The 18936-nt window shown below is 35.9% G+C and overlaps 1 protein-coding gene across 2 annotated transcripts in view; it reads left to right on the top strand.

Annotated features, from left to right (window-relative positions):
* SMYD3 (SET and MYND domain containing 3) overlaps positions 1-18936 on the top strand; it is a 663795-nt gene that overhangs the window by 138923 nt on the left and 505936 nt on the right. For both annotated transcript variants that reach the window (XM_063082741.1, XM_063082740.1), the window contains one exon: positions 18174-18281. In XM_063082741.1, the coding sequence (XP_062938811.1) occupies positions 18174-18281 (108 nt within the window). The remainder of the gene's footprint in view (positions 1-18173; positions 18282-18936) is intronic.

Genomic DNA, 18936 nt, shown 5'->3' with positions numbered 1-18936 from the left:
ATCATTTAATAAGAAATGTAATTATGCTCTAATGAATTACATTGTATTAAAAAGTCTAAGTGGAGGTTTTGTGTCTGTGTCACTTGCCCCTACCTTCCACCTATCCTTTTGGTTTCTTATTTTGTTTTGTGTGTGTGTGTGTGTGTGTGTGTGTGTGTGTGCGCGCGCGCGCGTGCACATACACCCGGAGTTCCTTCTTTCCTTCTTTTAAGTCTAGGCCTTGCTTATCTGAGGGATTTTCTGCTATCTCACGTTCTCCTTTGAAAGTAATTTCTTTAGAATACAAATAAAGTGGTCTTAATGGAAGATAAATCGAATATGCAAAAATATCAGGGGTTCCAAGTTCTAATGCTAATCATGCCATTTGCTAATTAAGTTATCTCAGGAGAAACACAAATTCTCTGGGCCTCAGTTTCCAAATCTGTACTATAAATAAGAGCTAATATTTATCTACCATGTGCCAGGCACTATTTTTTTCATGCATTTAATTTTACCAGAGTCTTGTGAGAATTAAGTACTATTACTGTGCTCAAAGAGGCAGGCAACCTGCCAAATATCCTATAACTAGTAGGCTCTGGAGTTTGGAAAATGAACCCAGGTAGTCAAAATCCAGACTTTTAACTTCTCTTCTAAACCTAAATTTCATTTTTGCTGTAACATTCTGATTAGGTCTGGTTTTCCATTATCTACTGTATCTGTCTTTTGCTTCCTTGCATTTTATTTTATTTTATTTTTATATGAATGCACTCTATCCCTAAGAAACACAAAACAAAAATTTTAAAAAATAGGTTAGTAGTAATACTTTCCTAATAAAAATAGGATATGGTATGTTAAAAAAATAACTGAATTATTTTAATCACATTTCGTGAAAAAAAAATTCTGTCAGAAAGATCTCAGATTTATGTAAGATCATCAGCAACAACAAAAACAAAAAGCAAAAAGTTTAACAAACCTGTGGGGAAGATAGAATAATTTAGTGAGGCTCCTTTGATATTTCTTATAAACAAGTTGTGTGGGTGGAGTTAGTGTGCATGTGCACTAATGTATCTTTCCAGTTAATGGCTATTGTGTGTTCTGCAGTTTGTGGAGCAGGCTGGCGGCAGAGAGCTCGGGTCTAACAGCAGAGCATGTTCACTCTGCTGGCAGCTGCTCAGGTTTCAGTTTTTCTTTGAACCTTGCTGGTAGCAATTGAGTTTCTGAGTTTCTCCTTTGTTCTGCATAGCTCCTAGATGTGTGTGTGCTGAATAAAGACTATTCCTTCTTCAACAAAGGCTCCAAGGACCTTTTTGCCGGTTACCTAGTTCACAGACCTGCATGTGAAGGGTTTGTGAATGGGCTCGAGGGGTCTGTGAGCTCCAGACCCCGGCTCTAGCTCTACAGTTGGCGTCGTCGGCAGGATTACGCTACAAAACCCATGCTTTTTCAATAGGTTAAATTCTAGAAAGGCTGTTTTATGATGATATTTTAGTTGTTTTATTAATCTGAAATTGAGCTGCATGTTTCTGGGATCAAGCAGAACACATACAAAATTGACAAATTATCAAATTATTTGACACAAATCTTATTTGGACTTCCTTTCTAATCTCAGTGACCTAAACGTTTACTTTTTTCCTTCCTTGTTTTTATGAATATTTCTTTCCCTAATGCCACATCCTCCTTTTGCAGTACACTCAAGGGAAAAAAAAAAAGCCATTATCTGATCAGAGTGAGTGAAGGGAGTTTGGTGGGTGGACATGTCATTTTGATTTATCATAGTGCACATGTTTTTGCTACATATATTAACTGTTTACTGTAGCATCAATAATAATGTCATCATCAGATATACTGTGGAAGGTAATGGAAAAAATAGCTAGTAATATTTCAGATATACCAGCTTGAGTATGCATATGTGTGTGTAGGGGTGGATTATTATGTGTTTAGAGGTGGGAGTCAAAAATTGGCCAAAACATAAGCATTTAAACTGCTTTGTTTATCTCAACTTTAAGATACAGTGTTAAACATTGCAATTATTGTGGATCCTTAGAAAGCAGTGCAAAATTAAACTGATAAACTGATCTCTGAACAGTCATGAACAGGAAGCAAAAGCACTTGGAATGGAAATTGTTATAGAAGATGTGAATTTGTCACATAAAATCTTTAATAGTATGCCCCGGGGGACATAACTGGTTCCCTGGCTTGCATTTGCTGTGTGGGGCCAAGGCATCGAGTAGTCTGAGAGCAGCTATCGGGGTATTTTTTTAGGGTGTCATGTGTCCCTTGTGCCTATAGGATGGTACCAGTGCCAATAGTATTCACATTTCATTTTTACACATAAGCAATACAAGGATATATGTTCATTATAAAAATTAATACCATATAGAATCATACAGACTAAAAAGTAAAAGTCTTTCTCCAGCCTCCTTCACCCACTCCTACTTCTGTTTTCCAGAGGTTATCCCTGTGTCTAGTTTGTGAGTGGAGAGTATACACCAAACTGTTTAGTCTGTGCTCCATATATAGTGTACACATCTGCTTATATATATATATATTTTTTTTGTCGTTTTTGTGACCGGCCGCCCAGTGAGCGCACGGCCTTCCCTATATGTAGGATCCGAACCCACGGCGGGAGCGCTGCTGCGCTCCCAGCGCCGCACTCTCCCGAGTGCGCCACGGGGTTGGCCCTGCTTATATATTTTTATACAGCTACATATATACGTGCTGTTTCTGATTCTGACCAAAATATTTTGTCATCAGTGGCTTTGTATTCCTGTCTATACCTTATTGTGAGATGTGTGTCATATAATTTAATAGAAGGGAATGTGGCAGCCAGTCCTTTCTATACTGACATAATCAGAACATCACAGATGGTTATAAGATCAAAGAGGAGGTGCAAGCTAAGTTTTCTTATATAACAGCATTCTCAAAATAAAAAATGGCAGCAGCATTGGTAGCAAGTAAACCAATTTGAAGCATATTAACCAAGTATTATTTCATCTCTTCTGGAGTCAATTTGGTTTATGATATGTACATTTTTAATTGAACTAATTGCTGAGGAAAATAAGCAACTAGTTACTGCACCAAATTGCAGTTTATCTAATTTTAAAAAGTACTGTATTTGCAGAGAGGCTATATTTTATGTTGATAATTATAGTCCTGTTTAAAAATGTGAATCATATTTTTGGGTTTTCATTTTATGCTCAGTTGTAGAAGATTTATTTTTGATGGGTAGAAAATTATTCCCTCATTAGTAAGAACTAAACAGGGTGATTTAATAAGTTGATTTGTGGAATACCATACCCAGAGCAGTGAAAATGAAGGAAGCCAAGTCCTTTGTTGATTTAATAAATAGCTTTGTGCCAGGCCTCACACTGATAGGATCTGCACTAGGAATACTGTATAAAGTTTGAAACTATTTGATCACAATTAAGTTTTTGACCTCCACAAATGTCTTGGGCCTGAGCTTTCTTTTCTCACTTTACATTCTCCTGCTGAGTGATCTCATCTACCCCATGACTTCAAGCAGCATATGTATCTCAATCATCCTCAAGACTCCATCTCCAGATTCCTTCCTCCTGAGAACCAGACTTCCACTTGGCTGTTGCACAGGTGTCTCCAATGCCACAAATCTAAATCTGAGAGCATTCTCTTCACCCCAAACCTGCTTCCATTCACATTTTTCAGCCTCAGTGTGTAATTTCACCAATCACCCAGCAGTCTGAGTTGCCAGGGTTTCACCTCAGATTCTCATCCTTTCTTGGCCCCATATCCAGTTACCACGTTCTGCTGATTTTACTACCTAAAGATCTGAATTGGCTCACTTATTTCCAGCTTCTTTTGTACTACTCTAATGCATGTTATCATGATCTCTTTCCTAGATTAGCTGCATTCTTTGTTATGTCTCTTTCCACCTTCTAATCTGTTTTCTATACCAGAGCCAGAATGATTATTATGTACTAAGTTCTGGGGTTTGGGGTGGTGGGTAGTTCGCAGTGAACAAATAAACGAGGTCCTGGTTCTCATAAAGCTTTTATTATGGAGTGGAGAAACAGACAGTGACAAATGCCCATGATTCTATGTTTGCATGTGATTGGTGTAAGCATGAACTCACCTTTGAATAGGTGGTTACAGAAGGGCTTCTTGTGGAGGTGACATTTGGCCTGAGACCTGGAATTAATATAGCTACTCCTGCTTTCTTTTGATCAGTGTTAGCATGGTATATCTTTCTCCATCCATTTACATTTTAATCTATATGTGTCTTTTTATTTAAAGTGGGTTTCTTGTTGAAAACATATCATTGGGTTTTGTTTCTTGATCTACTCTGATAATCTCTGTCTTTTAATTGGTGCATTTAGATAATTGACTTTCAAAGTGATTATTGATATAGTTGGATTAATGTCCACCATATTTGTTACTGTGTTGTATTTGTTGCCCTTGCTCTTTGTTCCTATTTTCGTCTTTTACTTTTTTTTTTTTTTTGCCTTTTGTGGTTTCAATCGAGCATTTTATATGATTCCATTTTCCATTTTTTAGTATTCTATCAATTACACTTTTTAAAAACTTTTTTCAGTCATTGCCCTAGAGTTTGCAATATACATTTACAGCCGACCCAAATTTACTCTCAAATAACACTTTACTGCTTCACAGGTAGTATAAGTACCTTAAATTAACAAAATAGTCTTAATTCCTCCTCCCTTTTGTCTCTTGTTTCATTGCTGTCATTCATTTTGTGTTACATAAGCATGTATGTGTATATATATATATATAATATATATATAAGCATACATAATTGAATACATTGTTGCTATTATTTTGAACAAGCTGTTATCTATTAGATGAGTTAAGAATAAGAAAAATAAGTTTTTAATTTACCTTCGCTTATTCCTCTCTGATGCTCTTCCTTTCTTTATGTAGAGCAGACTTTCCAACTTTTATCATTTTCCTTCTCTCTACAGAATATTTTTTAACATTTCATGCAAGGCAAGTCTTCTGGCAATAAATTCTCTCATTTTTGTTTGTCCGAGAGAGTCTTTTATTTCTCTTTTACTTTTGAAGGATAATTTTGCAAAATTCTAGGTTGGTGAGTTTTCTTTTCTCTCAGCACTTTAAACATTTCACTGCACTCCTTTGCATGGTTTCTGAGAAGTTGGATATAATTATTCTCTTTGCTTCTTTATAGGTAAGATGTTTGTCTTAGTCTGTTTTGTGTTGCTGTAACAGAATACCTGAGACCAGGTAATGTATAAAGGACAGAAATATACTGGCCCAAAGTTCTGGAGGCTGGGAAGTTCAATATCGAGGTGTTGGTGTCTATTGAGGGTCTTCTTGCTGCGTCATCACATGGCAGAAGGCATCACGTGGCTGAAGGGCAAAGTGAACAAGAGGGGGCCAAACTCGCCCTTTTATAAAGTCCTTAATTCCACCTATGAGGGTGAAACCCTCATGGCCTAATTCCCTCTTTAAGGTCACACCTCTTACTACTGTTACAACAGCAGTTAAATTTCAGCATGAGTTTTGGAGGGCACATTCAAACCCTAGCAGTATTTTTTCCCTCTGACTTCTTTCAGGATTTTTTCTTTAGTTTTGATTTTCTGTAATTTAAAAATTATATGCCCAGGTATAGTTTTGGGGACTTCTATCCTGCGTGGTGTTCTCTGAGTTTCCTGGGTTTGGTGATTTGGTGTCTGATATATATTTTTAGTGGCTGGCCAGTATGGGGATTTGAACCTGTGACCTTGGTGTTGTAGGGCTGCGCTCTAACCAGCTGAGCTAACCAGCCAGCCCTGGTGTCTGACATTAATTTGAGGGAAATTTTCTGTTTCATTCTCTCTTTATTCTTCTTTTGGTGCTTCCATTACACTTAGTTTTACCTTTTGTATTTCTGTTTTGATGGTTTATATATTCTCAACCTCAGCCATGTCTAATAAACCAATAAGCCCATCAAAGCCATTCTTCATTTCTGTTGTGGTATTTTTGATCTAGCATTTCTTTTTGGCTCTTTCTTAGGATTGCCATCTGTCTGCCTACATTTCCTATATGTTCTTGTGTGCTGACTACTTTGTCTGTTACCTTACTATATTAATTATAGATATTTTAAATTCCCAGTCTGATAATTTCAACATCCCTGCCATATCTGAGTCTGGTACTAATGCTTACTCTGTCTCTTCAAACTGTATTTTTTGACTTTCAGTATGTCTTATGATTTTTTCTTGATAGCCAGACATGATGTCCTGGGTAAAAGGAACTGCTGTAAAAAGGCCTTTAGTAATGTGGGGGTAAGATGTGGGAGGAGGGGAAGTGACAAATGCTCTATTTTAAACCTCCATCACTTACTCAAGATCATGCCAATTGTAGGGAGGTTTTTTGAGACTCTTTGGTATACAGACTTTTGGGTTAATTCTCTCTTATTCAGCCACTTTTCAATTTCATCCTCTGTTCTATATATCATCTTTGATTCTAGATCCTTGTTGGATGGATTCTGCTTTGTGGTATGGATCCCTCTCAGAAATGGCTTAATGGTGACTGCTCTTCTCGGTGATCTCCTGTGCCCTGCTTCTGCAGCCTGTTTTCTTACCACCACTTTTTGACTTACAGATGTGTTAAACCCTCCTCATCCATTGATGGCCCTTCCAGTTCACTTTTGGAGTTCAAACTTGATAATGACTTGTGTTGGGAAAATAAAATGCTTGTGCCCCATCTGCCATGTTCAACTAGAACTTGGTGTTGATATTTTGATTAATCTGCCATAGAGCTTTCTTTCAGGTAAGATTGGAAGTCCATAGAAGTGAATGATTTATTTTTCCCTACAGCTAAAATATATCGATTAAGTCAATCCATCTTGATAAGATCTTCCACTAGATCAGGGGTTAGCAAACTTATTCTGTAAAGGGTCATATAGTAAATCTTTTAGGCTTGGTGGGCTATGTTATTTTTGTCATAACTATTCAACTCTGTTGTTGTAGCAAGAAATGAATGAATGTAAACTGATAAGAGTGACTATATTCCAATTCAACTTTAAAGAAAAGGCAGTAGGATAGATTTGACCTATGAGCCATAATTTGCCAAACCTTGCAGTAGATGATGATTTACTTACTTCGTGGCACTAATGTTTTTATTGTCTCATGTTATGTAGTTCTTCAGTTAACCAGGAGACTGTAATTGCCATTTTCTTAAGAAGTAATAATTTATTCTTGTTTTTTTCTTTTGTCAACTTTATGCCCTATGACCATCCTCTTGCTTCTCTCCTCCTTTATATTTGGCCCTGTCTAATTTGATTAAAGTTAGTGGGAAGGCACTCTTGCTCTACATTTCATACAGCATTCAGTAAGCTTTTAAAGTGATAAGTCTAATGTTTATCACTGAATCTCTAGTGTACTCTAAAAAGATTTTTTGCAAGATTTTAGTCAATAACTGTCAGTCAACTGTAGCTGTGAGACAACCTGCTTAGCCTTCCAGTTTTCTTTTCCCAGATTCCAGTTTTTTAGATCTACATGCATCTGACAACCTGTAATTAAATATTTGAGTCATAAAGGAGGAGGTATTATTTATTTGCTATCAAGCAGTCTGAACGTGGATGGAAAACAGTCAGGTCTCTTTTCTTTCCTACAAGTTGCATAGTAACTCAACTATTCTAAGTTTTGTGCATAGGAAAGCTCTGTAGATGATTATTTATGAGTGGAATGAATCATGAATATGTAGGAGAAAAATTATTGTGGTGATATTTCACATAGAAGATGTTTAGTTAATGGTAGCTATATGCAATTGTTTCATAAGCTGGCTCAAAATAATTCATTTTCTTCTCTACATATTTTAAGCCAGCTTCTTCATTCTTAATGATCCCAAATTTGAGGGAAATACTGTTCCAAATTTTCAGTGCTATGTAAGCCTAACCTGGGCAGGTTTCAAGTCTTTTTTAACATCATTCAGATATTTGTTAGGAATGGATATCACAGAACCATAGATTTTTATCATTGTAAAGCTGCCTTAGAAATCTTTGAACTCAGTCCTTGCAGAATAAATATCTGGTGAGCATAGGTCATGAATTAGATGTATTTTACCCAAAACAGGCCCAATATGTGATGACCCTTCCCATACTCTATTCTGTACAGTAATGAGCTTCCCTAAGATCAGTAGGTACTCCGGCCAAAATCCAGTGCTTAACAGCATTTAAATGGGTTTTAGTGAGCATTAGTGACTTTATGTCAGAGGAGGAGTGGGATATGTTATGATAATAATGCAGATGTTATTTTATGTAAGAAAAAGGAAATTAATTTTCTCTTTCTATTGTAACATCAATCCCCTCCTTTCATAATCAAGCAATCAATACCATCTCAAATTGGTCAAAGAAAGAATTGTTGAAGATTTTTATTGTCTTTTTTTTTTGATATCCTTAATTTCAAATAATCAATGATAATATGTAGTAAATTTTATCTCCTAAATGGTACTGGTTTTAGATTAAATCATAAGATATTTATTGAACACCTGTTATATGTAAGGTGCACCTTATTGGTACTACACTCATTTAAGAAAACCAGACATAAATAAAACTAAACTGATAAAACAATTTACTGAATGAGTCTTTGAATTACAAAAGACTTCATCATTATTATAAAACAATTTTAACATTTAAAAATTACTGCAGTTAGGGGCTGGCTGGTTAGTATAGTTGGTTAGAGCAGGGTGCTGATAACACCAAGGTCCAGGGTCAATCCCTGTACCGGCCAGCAAGAAAAAATAAATAAGTAAATAAATAAAATAAGAAATAAAAATAAAAAGTTAGTGCATTTAAACTGTGCTTTGAGTTATAACCAGACTTCCAAAATAAATATTAAAAAGTTAAACATGTGTCTATTACACAGTAATTTTCCTTTTCTTTCATATAAAAATGCTTCTGCCTGAATCACTTATCTAGAGATAGGAAAGATAATTATATTTATTTTTATTTATAAATAAAATACATGTTCTTTGTAGAAAATTCAGATAGTAATGGAAAGGTGAAAAGAGAAAGACAAATACAGCATTTTCTTTTATGAAAAGCTGGAAAAATTATTACTAATTTTTCAGTATTTTAAATATATGTACTATGAACATTGTTTAACTTATTTAAATTTTTTGGATAAATTACTTTATGAATATTATTTCCATGCCAACAATATGCACATTAAAATTTTGATATTTACTACCAAATACCCACCAGACAAATTGGAACCATCTCCCCATATGCTAGATGCTTCTAACTACTGTTAGTTTCATTCATTTTTGCTAAACTAATGGGGCACTTATGTTATCTTGTTAGCATTTTTTTGAAAACTGGTGTGGTTTGTATTATTTGTTTATTGATTTTTCTTTTTTAATCATGAAGAATTTATTCATTTCCTTTATTTTTATTTTTTCTTTTTGTTTTGAAATACTCATCCTTTTCTTAGTTATTTGTAAGATCTCTTTGTATAATGGAGACATTTAATCATTTAATTCCATTTCTACACAGAATGTTTTAGATGTTTAGATTTTGTTTTCCTGGTTTGTCCTTTACCTTTTTAAAAAAAAAATTAATGTCAATTGATAAGGAACAAATTAAACACAAAGATTAACATCCTTAATGAAAAAAGAACTCTTAAAAATGAATTAGAAAAATCTAAGCAGAAACTTGGTGGACATGAGCAGATAAGTTACACACCCCCTAGAAACACTCCTGTCTAATAAGTACACTCTAAGATGTTGTTGTCGGGGTGGAAATGAGAGGCAGGGCTAAGGCCCTCGGCCCCGCATCTCAGGACCCCGAGGGCATCTGGCTCTGGCTCCTCCATGGCTCCTCCATGGCTCCTCCATGGTTCCTCCACCGTTACCGGCCTAGTTGCAGACAGTGGTGGGCAGGGCCGAGGCACTTGGCTCCCCGCCATTATCTCAGGGCCCCCGGCAGGGTCTGGTGCCGGCTTTTGCTTGTTGGCTGTCTGGTTGTGGATGGCCTAGAAGCAGCATTTGATTTGCCATTGGTGGTGGGACATCGCTATCAGGGTTGGGCACTGACGGATGGATCACAATGGGTTGGGGCCTGTCCTTCACCTTCAAACCTTGTTTGTAGTGTTGGGTTTTCCTTCCTCTCATATACTTGATTTACTTATTTTTATGTAATTTAATATATACATCTTTTCCTTAATGGTTTCTGGGTTTTATGTCCTGTTTAGAAACACCTTCCCACCTTAATATTATAAAATGTTTATTCCTATATGGCAATGGTTCAATGATAATTATAGAATAGTATTTTGTTGTTTCATCTATTTAATATATATAATGACCTCCTTTGTAATTTAGTTTAGAACCCATTATGAGATAATGATATTAATTCATTCATGAGGGTCGAGTCCTATTTAAAGGTATCGCCTCTCAAAGCTTGCATTGGGGGTTAAATTTCTAACACATGAACTTAGCTGGACACATTCACATTAGCTGCAGTGATTAAAAACAATTCAGAAGAAAATTATAGGCCAGTATTCCTGATGAACATAGATGTGAAAATTCTCAAGAAGATACTAGCAAACGGAATCCAATAACACATTAATAAGATCATTCACTATGATCAAGTCGGATTTATCCCAGGGATGGAAGGATGGTTTAATATACAGAAATCAATAAATGTGATACACCACACTAACAGAAATAAAGCCAAAAACCATATTATCAATTCAATTGATGAAGAAAAAGGTTTTGACAAAATTCAGCATTCCTTCATGATAAAAACTCTGGACAAACTAGTTATTAAAGGCATATATCTCAGTACAGTAAAGGCTGTATGTGACATACCCACAGGTAGTCTCATATTGAATGGGGAAAAGCTAAAGCTTTATCTCTTAGATCAGGAACAAGACAAGGATGCCTGCTTTCACACTTCTATTCAACATAGTGCTGGAAGTCGTAGCCAGAACAATTAGACAAGAGAAATAAATAAAAGGCATCCAAATTGGCAAGGAGGAAGTCATACTTGTCTATGGTTGCAGATGACATGATCTTATATGTAGAAAACCTTAAAGATTCCACCAAAAGACTGTTAGAATTAATAAATGAATTCAGTAAAGTGTCAGGATACAAAATCAACATACAACAGTCAATAGCGTTTCAATATACTGATAGCAAACTATCTGAAAAAGAAACCAAGAAAACAATTCCTTTTATGATAGCTACAAAAAAAAAAAAAAAAAAATTAAATACCTAGGATAAACTTAACCAAGGCAGTGAAAGACCTCTCCAATGAAAACTATAAAACTTTGAAGAAAGAAATTAAAGAGGATACAAGTAAATGAAATGATATTCCCTGTTCTTGGATTGGAAGAACTGATATAATTAAAACAGGTATTCTACCCAAAGTGATCTACAGATTTAATGCAATGCATATCAAAATACCAATGACATTCTTCAATGAAATAGAAAAAAAAAATTTATGTGGAATCAAAAAAGACCCTGAACAGCCACAAAAGATCCTGAAACAAACAAACGAACAAAAAAACTCCCAAAGTTGGAGGCATCACACTACCTAGCATCAAATTGTACCACAAAGCTGTAATAACCCAAACCGCATGTTACTGGCATTAAAATGGGCATAGACCAGTGGAACAGAATGGAGAGCCCAGAGATAAATTCACACACCTACAGTCAACTGATCTTTGAGAAACGTGCCAAAAATCATATTGGGGAAAAGACAGTCTGTTCAGTAAATGGTGCTGGGAAATCTGGATATCCACAGAAGAATAAAACCAGACCTCTACCTTTCACCGTATACAAAAATCAACTCAAAATGGATTAAAGATTTAAGTGTAAAAGCTGAAAGTATGAAACTACTAGAAGAAAATATAGGGGAAATGATCCACGACATGGGGCTGGGCAAAGATTTTTTAAATAAGACTTCAAAAGCAGAAGCAATAAAAGCAAAAACAGACAAGTGGGATTACATCAGACTGAAAAGCTTTTGCATATCAAAGGAAACTGCTAACAGTGAAGAGATGATCTATGGAATGGGAGAAAATATTTGCAAACTATACATGTGACGGGGGTCAATATCAAGAATATATAAGGAACTTAAACAACAACAAAAAACCAAATAACCCAACTGAGAAATGGGCAAAGGATCTTAGTAGATGTTTCTCACAAGAAGACATACAAATGCCCAATAGGCATATGAAAAAATGCTCAACATCAGTAATCATCAGAGAAATGCAAATCAAAACAACCATGAGATACCACTTCACTCCAGTTAGAAAGGCTATTACCAAAAAGACAAAAGAAAACAAGTGTTGGCAAGGATGTGGAGAAAAGGGAACACTTGCACAGTATGGGTTGGCATGTGAACTAGCACAGCCGCTATGGAAAACAGTATGGAGGTTCCTCAAAAAATTAAAAATAGAACTTCCACTTGATCCAGCAAACACACTACTGGTTATATACCCAAAGGAAACAAAGTCTGTATGTTGAAAAGATAGCTGCCCTCCCATATGTATTGCAGCACAACTTACAATAGCCAAGATATGGAATCAACCTAAGTATCCAATCACAGATAATGGTTGAGAACATGTGGTATATATACACTGTGAAATACTATTCAGCCATAAAAAAGAATGAAATCCTGTCAATTGTGACAACATGGATGGACTTGGAGGGCATTATGTTAAATGACGTAAGGCAGGCACAGAAAGACAAATTCTTTTTTTTTTTTTTTGTCTTTTTGTCGTTTTTTTGTGACCGGCACTCAGCCAGTGAGTGCACCGGTCAGTCCTATATAGGATCCGAACCCGCGGCGGGAGCGTCACTGCGCTCCCAGCGCAGCACTCTACCAAGTGCGCCACGGGCTCGGCCCCAGAAAGACAAATTCTATATGACTTCACTCATATGTGGAATCTAAGAAAAAAAAAAGTTGATATCGTAGCAGCAGAGAATAGAACAGTGGTTACCAGAGACTGGGGAGTGAAGGTGGGGGAAGGGAAGACAGGGAGAGGCTGGCCAATGGGTACAAAATTATAGTTAGATAGTAGGAATAAGTTCTGATGTTCTGTTGCACAGTAGGGTGACTATGGTCAACAGTTAAGTTTTGCACATTACATTTTGCACATTACATAATAGCTAGAGGAGAAGCTTTTGAATGTTTTTGACACGAAGAAACAATAAATGCATGAGGTGATTAATACATTTACCTTACCAGATTATTATACAATATATATGTATCAAATTATCAGATTGTATCCCATAAGTATGTACAATTACAATGTATAAGTTAAAATAAAAATAAAATGAATAAAAATAAAGTAATTCAGACACCTAATCCTATCTCATGGATACTGTCAGAATCTCTGGGTGGGGCTCAGGCTGTGTTTTCAAAACTATGTGTTTATGTATGTGTGTGGCATATATACTGTGTAGCATTGTTCTAGATCTGGGCTTTTCAGCTCTTTGCAGACCCAACTCCACATTTTTTGATGTATTTTTATTGCTGTTGCTACTATCTTGAAGTGAAATTACATAGGTAATACATCTACCTAGTTACATATTTTCAAAATATCAATATAGTGCCATAACTGGAATATAAGGATAAAGAAAATTAAAACAAGTTATAATAAAATAATATGTATTTTAGTGTGTGAATGCTCAGGTGTAATTGGACTAGAAGACAGAGTTCAATAGTCATACACTTGTACCTGTACTTGGATTCTCTATGAGAAGGGGAGTGCAAAGGGGAGTGCAAATGCAGAACAGAAGATGTATTGGTAACTCAGATACTAAAAGTGGTATTGTCTCCAATGTTATCATTTTATCAAATATTGACTAACTTTAGGTAAAGTCCTTAAAATACAGTCTTCCCTTGACTTGCCTAGAAAATTTAATGCTCTTAGGACTTTGTAAAAACAAACTGTTTTTAAATGTAAAGGAAGTTTAGTTCTAGTCTCAGATAATTATAAACAAGTTTTGTCACCTTCATAGAATATCTGGTAGGACATTTAAAAGTCACATTAGATTTGGAATAATTCTTCAGTATGGATCTGTCCTACATGGGATGTCTGGTGTCTCTGGTTCCTGCTCATTAAGTGACCATAATGCTCCACAAGCATTGTGACAAACAAAAATACTGCCACGAATTTCCCAAACAACCCTCAATATTGGTATTACTCCCATTGAGAACCACTAGTGTAGATAATTAACTTATGTTTTGAACTATTGTAAATACTGTACAACTTATGGAAATGTATAGAAAGTTATTTTTGTATGGAATGTATGGAAGTTATTTTCTGAGTCATGCATGCACTGACAAATGGAATTGTATCATGGATGTTTTCATTTCTCTTTTCCTATCTAGAACCCTCGTCTCCCATTCTTTGCTTTTTAATGCAGTATTTTTATTTCTTTTGTCTTCCACGTCAGTTCGTGCTTATTGTACATCACTGTTAATTTTCAACTATGAGAATAGAAAACAGTACAGTCGATATTGTGATCAAAGTCCTAGTTACATCCGATATTGGCAGTAATGGAAGAAAATAGGAAGAGTAGATTAAGAAGCTGATTTTTGAGAAACTGACAGGTACATAAGACTAATGTGCCATTGAGGTCTACATCAAGGTGGAAGTTTGTACAGTGAAGATAATGCCCAATGTTTCTGTGTGATTGTCAGCTTTTGCTTTAACGTCAGGTGGAATTGCTTAAAAGAATTATTTGTAAGCCTTTTCTGTAGTATGCTTATATTTGTAAGTTTTATGGTAAGATGTGATGGGTGAAGCTGAATGATAAATTTTAACAGTTAATATTTTAAAATGTGGTTTTTAATATCATGGTAAGAAATAGAGTAGGCTGAAATTTGGTACTGTATTCCAGACGAGTTTCAAGTGGTATGATTGCTTTCTGTGTTTATACCTAAATGATCTGATTTGGCTTTTAGATGAGAAGAATTAACATCTTTTTTTCTGAAGCAAGTAGGAAGATGAGTATGTTGTCTGATGTTTTCATGCAGTGATCTAGGAATAGCCTTAAGAAACATTTCGTCTGGTTTTTAATTATTGCTGAGAAATAAGACCTCAATAATAATTATGTTAAAGACCCAAAGTCACTTTTGACAAAAATTCTCCAAGATTTGAATGTTTAATTCCAAAATATGTCACCTAACTGATCAGTTGACTCAGCATCTGGGGGTATGTTTCGTAGTCATCTCACCCTGGTAAGCTACCAGGAGGCTGAGCTGCCCAAATCCGGTGTCTTTAACAAAGGGGTTACGGATGATCTCTTGCAGCTGAGACAGACATTAATCGAAATCTGCGCCTAAGATCTTTTGCCTGGAATTATCTGCCTTATTTTGCTGGGTGTGGTCCTTGTTCAGCTGGACATTTACTCAGGCATTTGGACATAGCCAAAGTGCTTTGTCCGATCTCCTTTGTCACTGAATGGTTCATTCCTGCCCACATAGTCTGTCTATTAAGAGCATCTATCAGGTTTCTCAACTTTTATAACCACATGAAAACTTTTCCACCAAAGTTATGGTTTTCTCTAAAATCAATAATAAAAAATATCAACACTCTAGTTTCTTGTCAGGGCACATGAGCATGAATTTGTCTGCTTAACCCACCGCCGTTCAAAGAACAGATGAAGGAAAGAAAGCAGCTAGGTATATCTGAGTCAGTGTATATCAACCTAACTTCCCAAAGGATGGGAAACTGTTAAATAATACATGCAAATTTCTCTAATGCATAGCTTTTTAGAATTTTTATTTAGCTAAATATATTTTGCATCTCTAAGAAGGCTCTACATGATTTTGTGTTTTTCAAACTTATTTGACAATGGAACCATATACAGTTTATTCAAAATGCTTGGGACCTAAAGTGTTTCAGATTTGTGACTTTTTTTGATTTTGGAATATTTACAGAATACCTAACCAGTTGTGTGTTCCTAATTTGAAATAAAATCCAAAATGCTCCTTTTTGCATCATGTCTCAAAAAGTTTTGGAGTTTGGAGCATTTCGGATTTTGGATTTTTGGATTAGGGATGCTCAAACTGTATGTTTTAGGCATACACATGTTGGTAATTGCTAATTGCTAGTCCAAGATTAGCTGCCTGAACAATAGGAAGGTTTTCTTGCACTGAGTTATATTTTAATATTATGCTTTTTAGTGAGTATTGACATTAGAAGTAGCTACAGGAAAGCCCATTATAGTTGTAAACTATTGTTGTAAACTATTGTTGAAGACACTGTACAGTATGTTGATTAGTATTTTTAGAATAAATTCCTCCTGTGATTTAACACTTGGTGAAGGTATGTTTTTCTTTTCTGTCAGATGAGAATTTTGAAAGCCTTTATGCTTTCTTTTTTGCCTTTTAAATTCAAGCCAGCATTTTGTTCAGAAAGACTGCCCATGTCTAGTTGTTGAGTGACAGTTTGGTCTGTCTACTATTTCCTAGTTACCCAAATTTTGAAGACATTGTTTACATCAGGTACATCACTTCCATCAGCTCTACTCAAGGTTGCCTCACTTGTACAGTGGCAATCCTCTTACTGTGCTGTTTGTAATCTTTTTTTAGTATTTATCTTTCACCAACTTCTAAACAACTCTGGCTGCTTCAAAGTAAAGATGTGTATGGAGCAAGGTTGTAAAAGTAGAAACAGAAAATGCCAAAATTATGGGGGAAAAAAAGGAAAGTGGCTCAGCAATTAACAAAAGACATTTCATTTGAATTTTACAATAATCCAAATGGTAGAGCTTATCCTTATATTATTGAAGACAAAGAAAGTAAGGCTCAAGAGCTGGGATCTAACTACCAAACTACCTAAACATATAAGGGGACAGTAAAAATCCTTGGTATGCTACCCATGAGAGCTAAATAACAACCGTATTTGTGTACTCCATTTATTTGAGTCAAATCTGAGTCACAGATTTGAAGTTGCTGCAGCTCTTTTGAAATTTTTGTCTGTGCTGCATGTTTGTGCTTCAAAAGGAAATGAGAGAGGTTCTCCTAGGAGAGGATTTTATAGGGCCAGAAGTTGGAGAGCAGATTTACAATTCGTGAAATAGAAATGAGTGGGAGCATCAGGGATTTCAGTGATGGAACTTCCAACTCTCAGAGTGAACATGTACGACATTTGGTCTAGCTATCTCCCGCTCACCAAGGCTACACATCAGATACTGTGGATTTTATTTCCACATGGAAGTGATTCCACGTGAAAGGAACCATGGCATTTCTGATCCAAGGCTCAGGGATGGTGTCCTTCCCGTTAGTCCATTCATTCCTAGATTGGCACCTGGCTCACTGGTCTCGTCAGCTCCATCAACACGTGACGAGTATCATGGGTTAGGTGACAATATAATTTATCATCCAAACCAGACACTTTTGGAGTGAAAAGAGCACAGTTAATAACTAAGCCAGGACATAGATATACACCCAGACAGTCCTGGACAAACTGGACATTTGGCAATTTTAGCTAAATAACTCTTTCTATGTTGCCTTTAAAAACAAAAAGATTTTTAAATTTTTGGGTATGTTAGCCCTCATATATTTCTGTACTTGCTATAGCAGCACAGAAATTTAGAAGGCTACCTTCCCTGTTTTGACTTCCTGAACCATGTGTTTCCTCTCTTTTTTTTTGCAGCTGGCAGGTACAGGGATGGAACCCCCGACTTTGGTGTTATCAGCACCATGCTATAACCCTCGACCTTGGTGTTATCAGCACCATGCTATAACCCTCGACCTTGGTGTTATCAGCACCATGCTATAACCCTCGACCTTGGTGTTATCAGCACCAGGCTATAACCAACTGAGCTGTCGACCAGCCACATGTGTTTTATTTTCTAATTTGGAGTCATATTTTCTCTTTGTATTCAAATGACTATTATTGAATCATGTGTTTAATCAGTTAAAATACTATTGTGTACCTGATTAAGTAAGCCATAATGGTTTTTTACTTTGGACTTCACCAGCCAGGTAATAACCAGAAGGCAAATTAAAGGACAGAGGTGAGGCTGAAGCTCTTAATGTCCATGCCTGGTAAATGCATGTTTGGCAAAGACGGAATCCTGGATCATTTACAGTATTAGAATATTGCTTTCATTTTTTATTTTGCTGTTATACTTAGGCTACTGAAATTAAACTAAAGTTGATGGCCCTTGACATTCAAAGCCAGTGTGAATGAAGGTTAAATTTTATGTCTCGTATGCCCTCCCCACTTTTGTCTTAACAGAAAAAAGCTTGGCAGGACCACAAGCGGGAATGCAAATGCCTTAAAAGCTGCAAACCCAGATATCCTCCAGACTCAGTCCGACTTCTCGGCAGAGTTGTCTTCAAACTTGTGAGTATAAACTCGTGAAATATGTTCGGGTTTTTATTTAACAAAAGCATTTGCAGTTGCATTTATTATTCATATTTAAGGCTAAATTAAACCCGTGTTAAGGTATGTGGTGGATTATTCCAGGGAGTGTCTTAAGATAAAAAACTTGTTTTCCTGTTAATCATGGAATCAGTGGCAATGAACTACACAGCCCCGCTTTGAAGGCCCGGTGATTTCCTCCTGGGATTGGGACATGAGGTTCTGTATTTGGGGTATAAGATGTTAGTAATGTTGTTATATTACCTTTATAGCTTTTCTTCTATGAACTAAAGAACAGGGCAAGTATATCCTTTCTTGGTAGTCTGTTCGAGTGAGATATTAATTAGACGATAATTAATATTAAATGCAAGAGTGCTCTTTTTTTTTTTTTTTTGAATGGTCAGGATTCACAGCGCCAAAACGGTTAGTAGATTCTGTGAAATCCTGCTCTGCTGAAGCTGTCCCGATTTTTTGCTAGTATTTTATCATGAATATCTTTCTCAAAATTATTGCAGACTCCAGCTCTGTCCTTCCCTGTAGTTTATTGACTTTTGTAGTTAGTCTAAAATTTTACAGAGAGCTTTAAGAATGTAAAAATATGAAAACTTCTTGTAAAAGAGTTTTGCATTTACAGATT

This window comes from Cynocephalus volans, chromosome 18, assembly GCF_027409185.1.
Source record: "Cynocephalus volans isolate mCynVol1 chromosome 18, mCynVol1.pri, whole genome shotgun sequence".
In the NCBI taxonomy this organism is placed as follows: Eukaryota; Metazoa; Chordata; class Mammalia; order Dermoptera; family Cynocephalidae; genus Cynocephalus; species Cynocephalus volans.
Note: the sequence above shows the minus strand (reverse complement) of the source record. Positions and strands in the feature narration are given on the sequence as shown.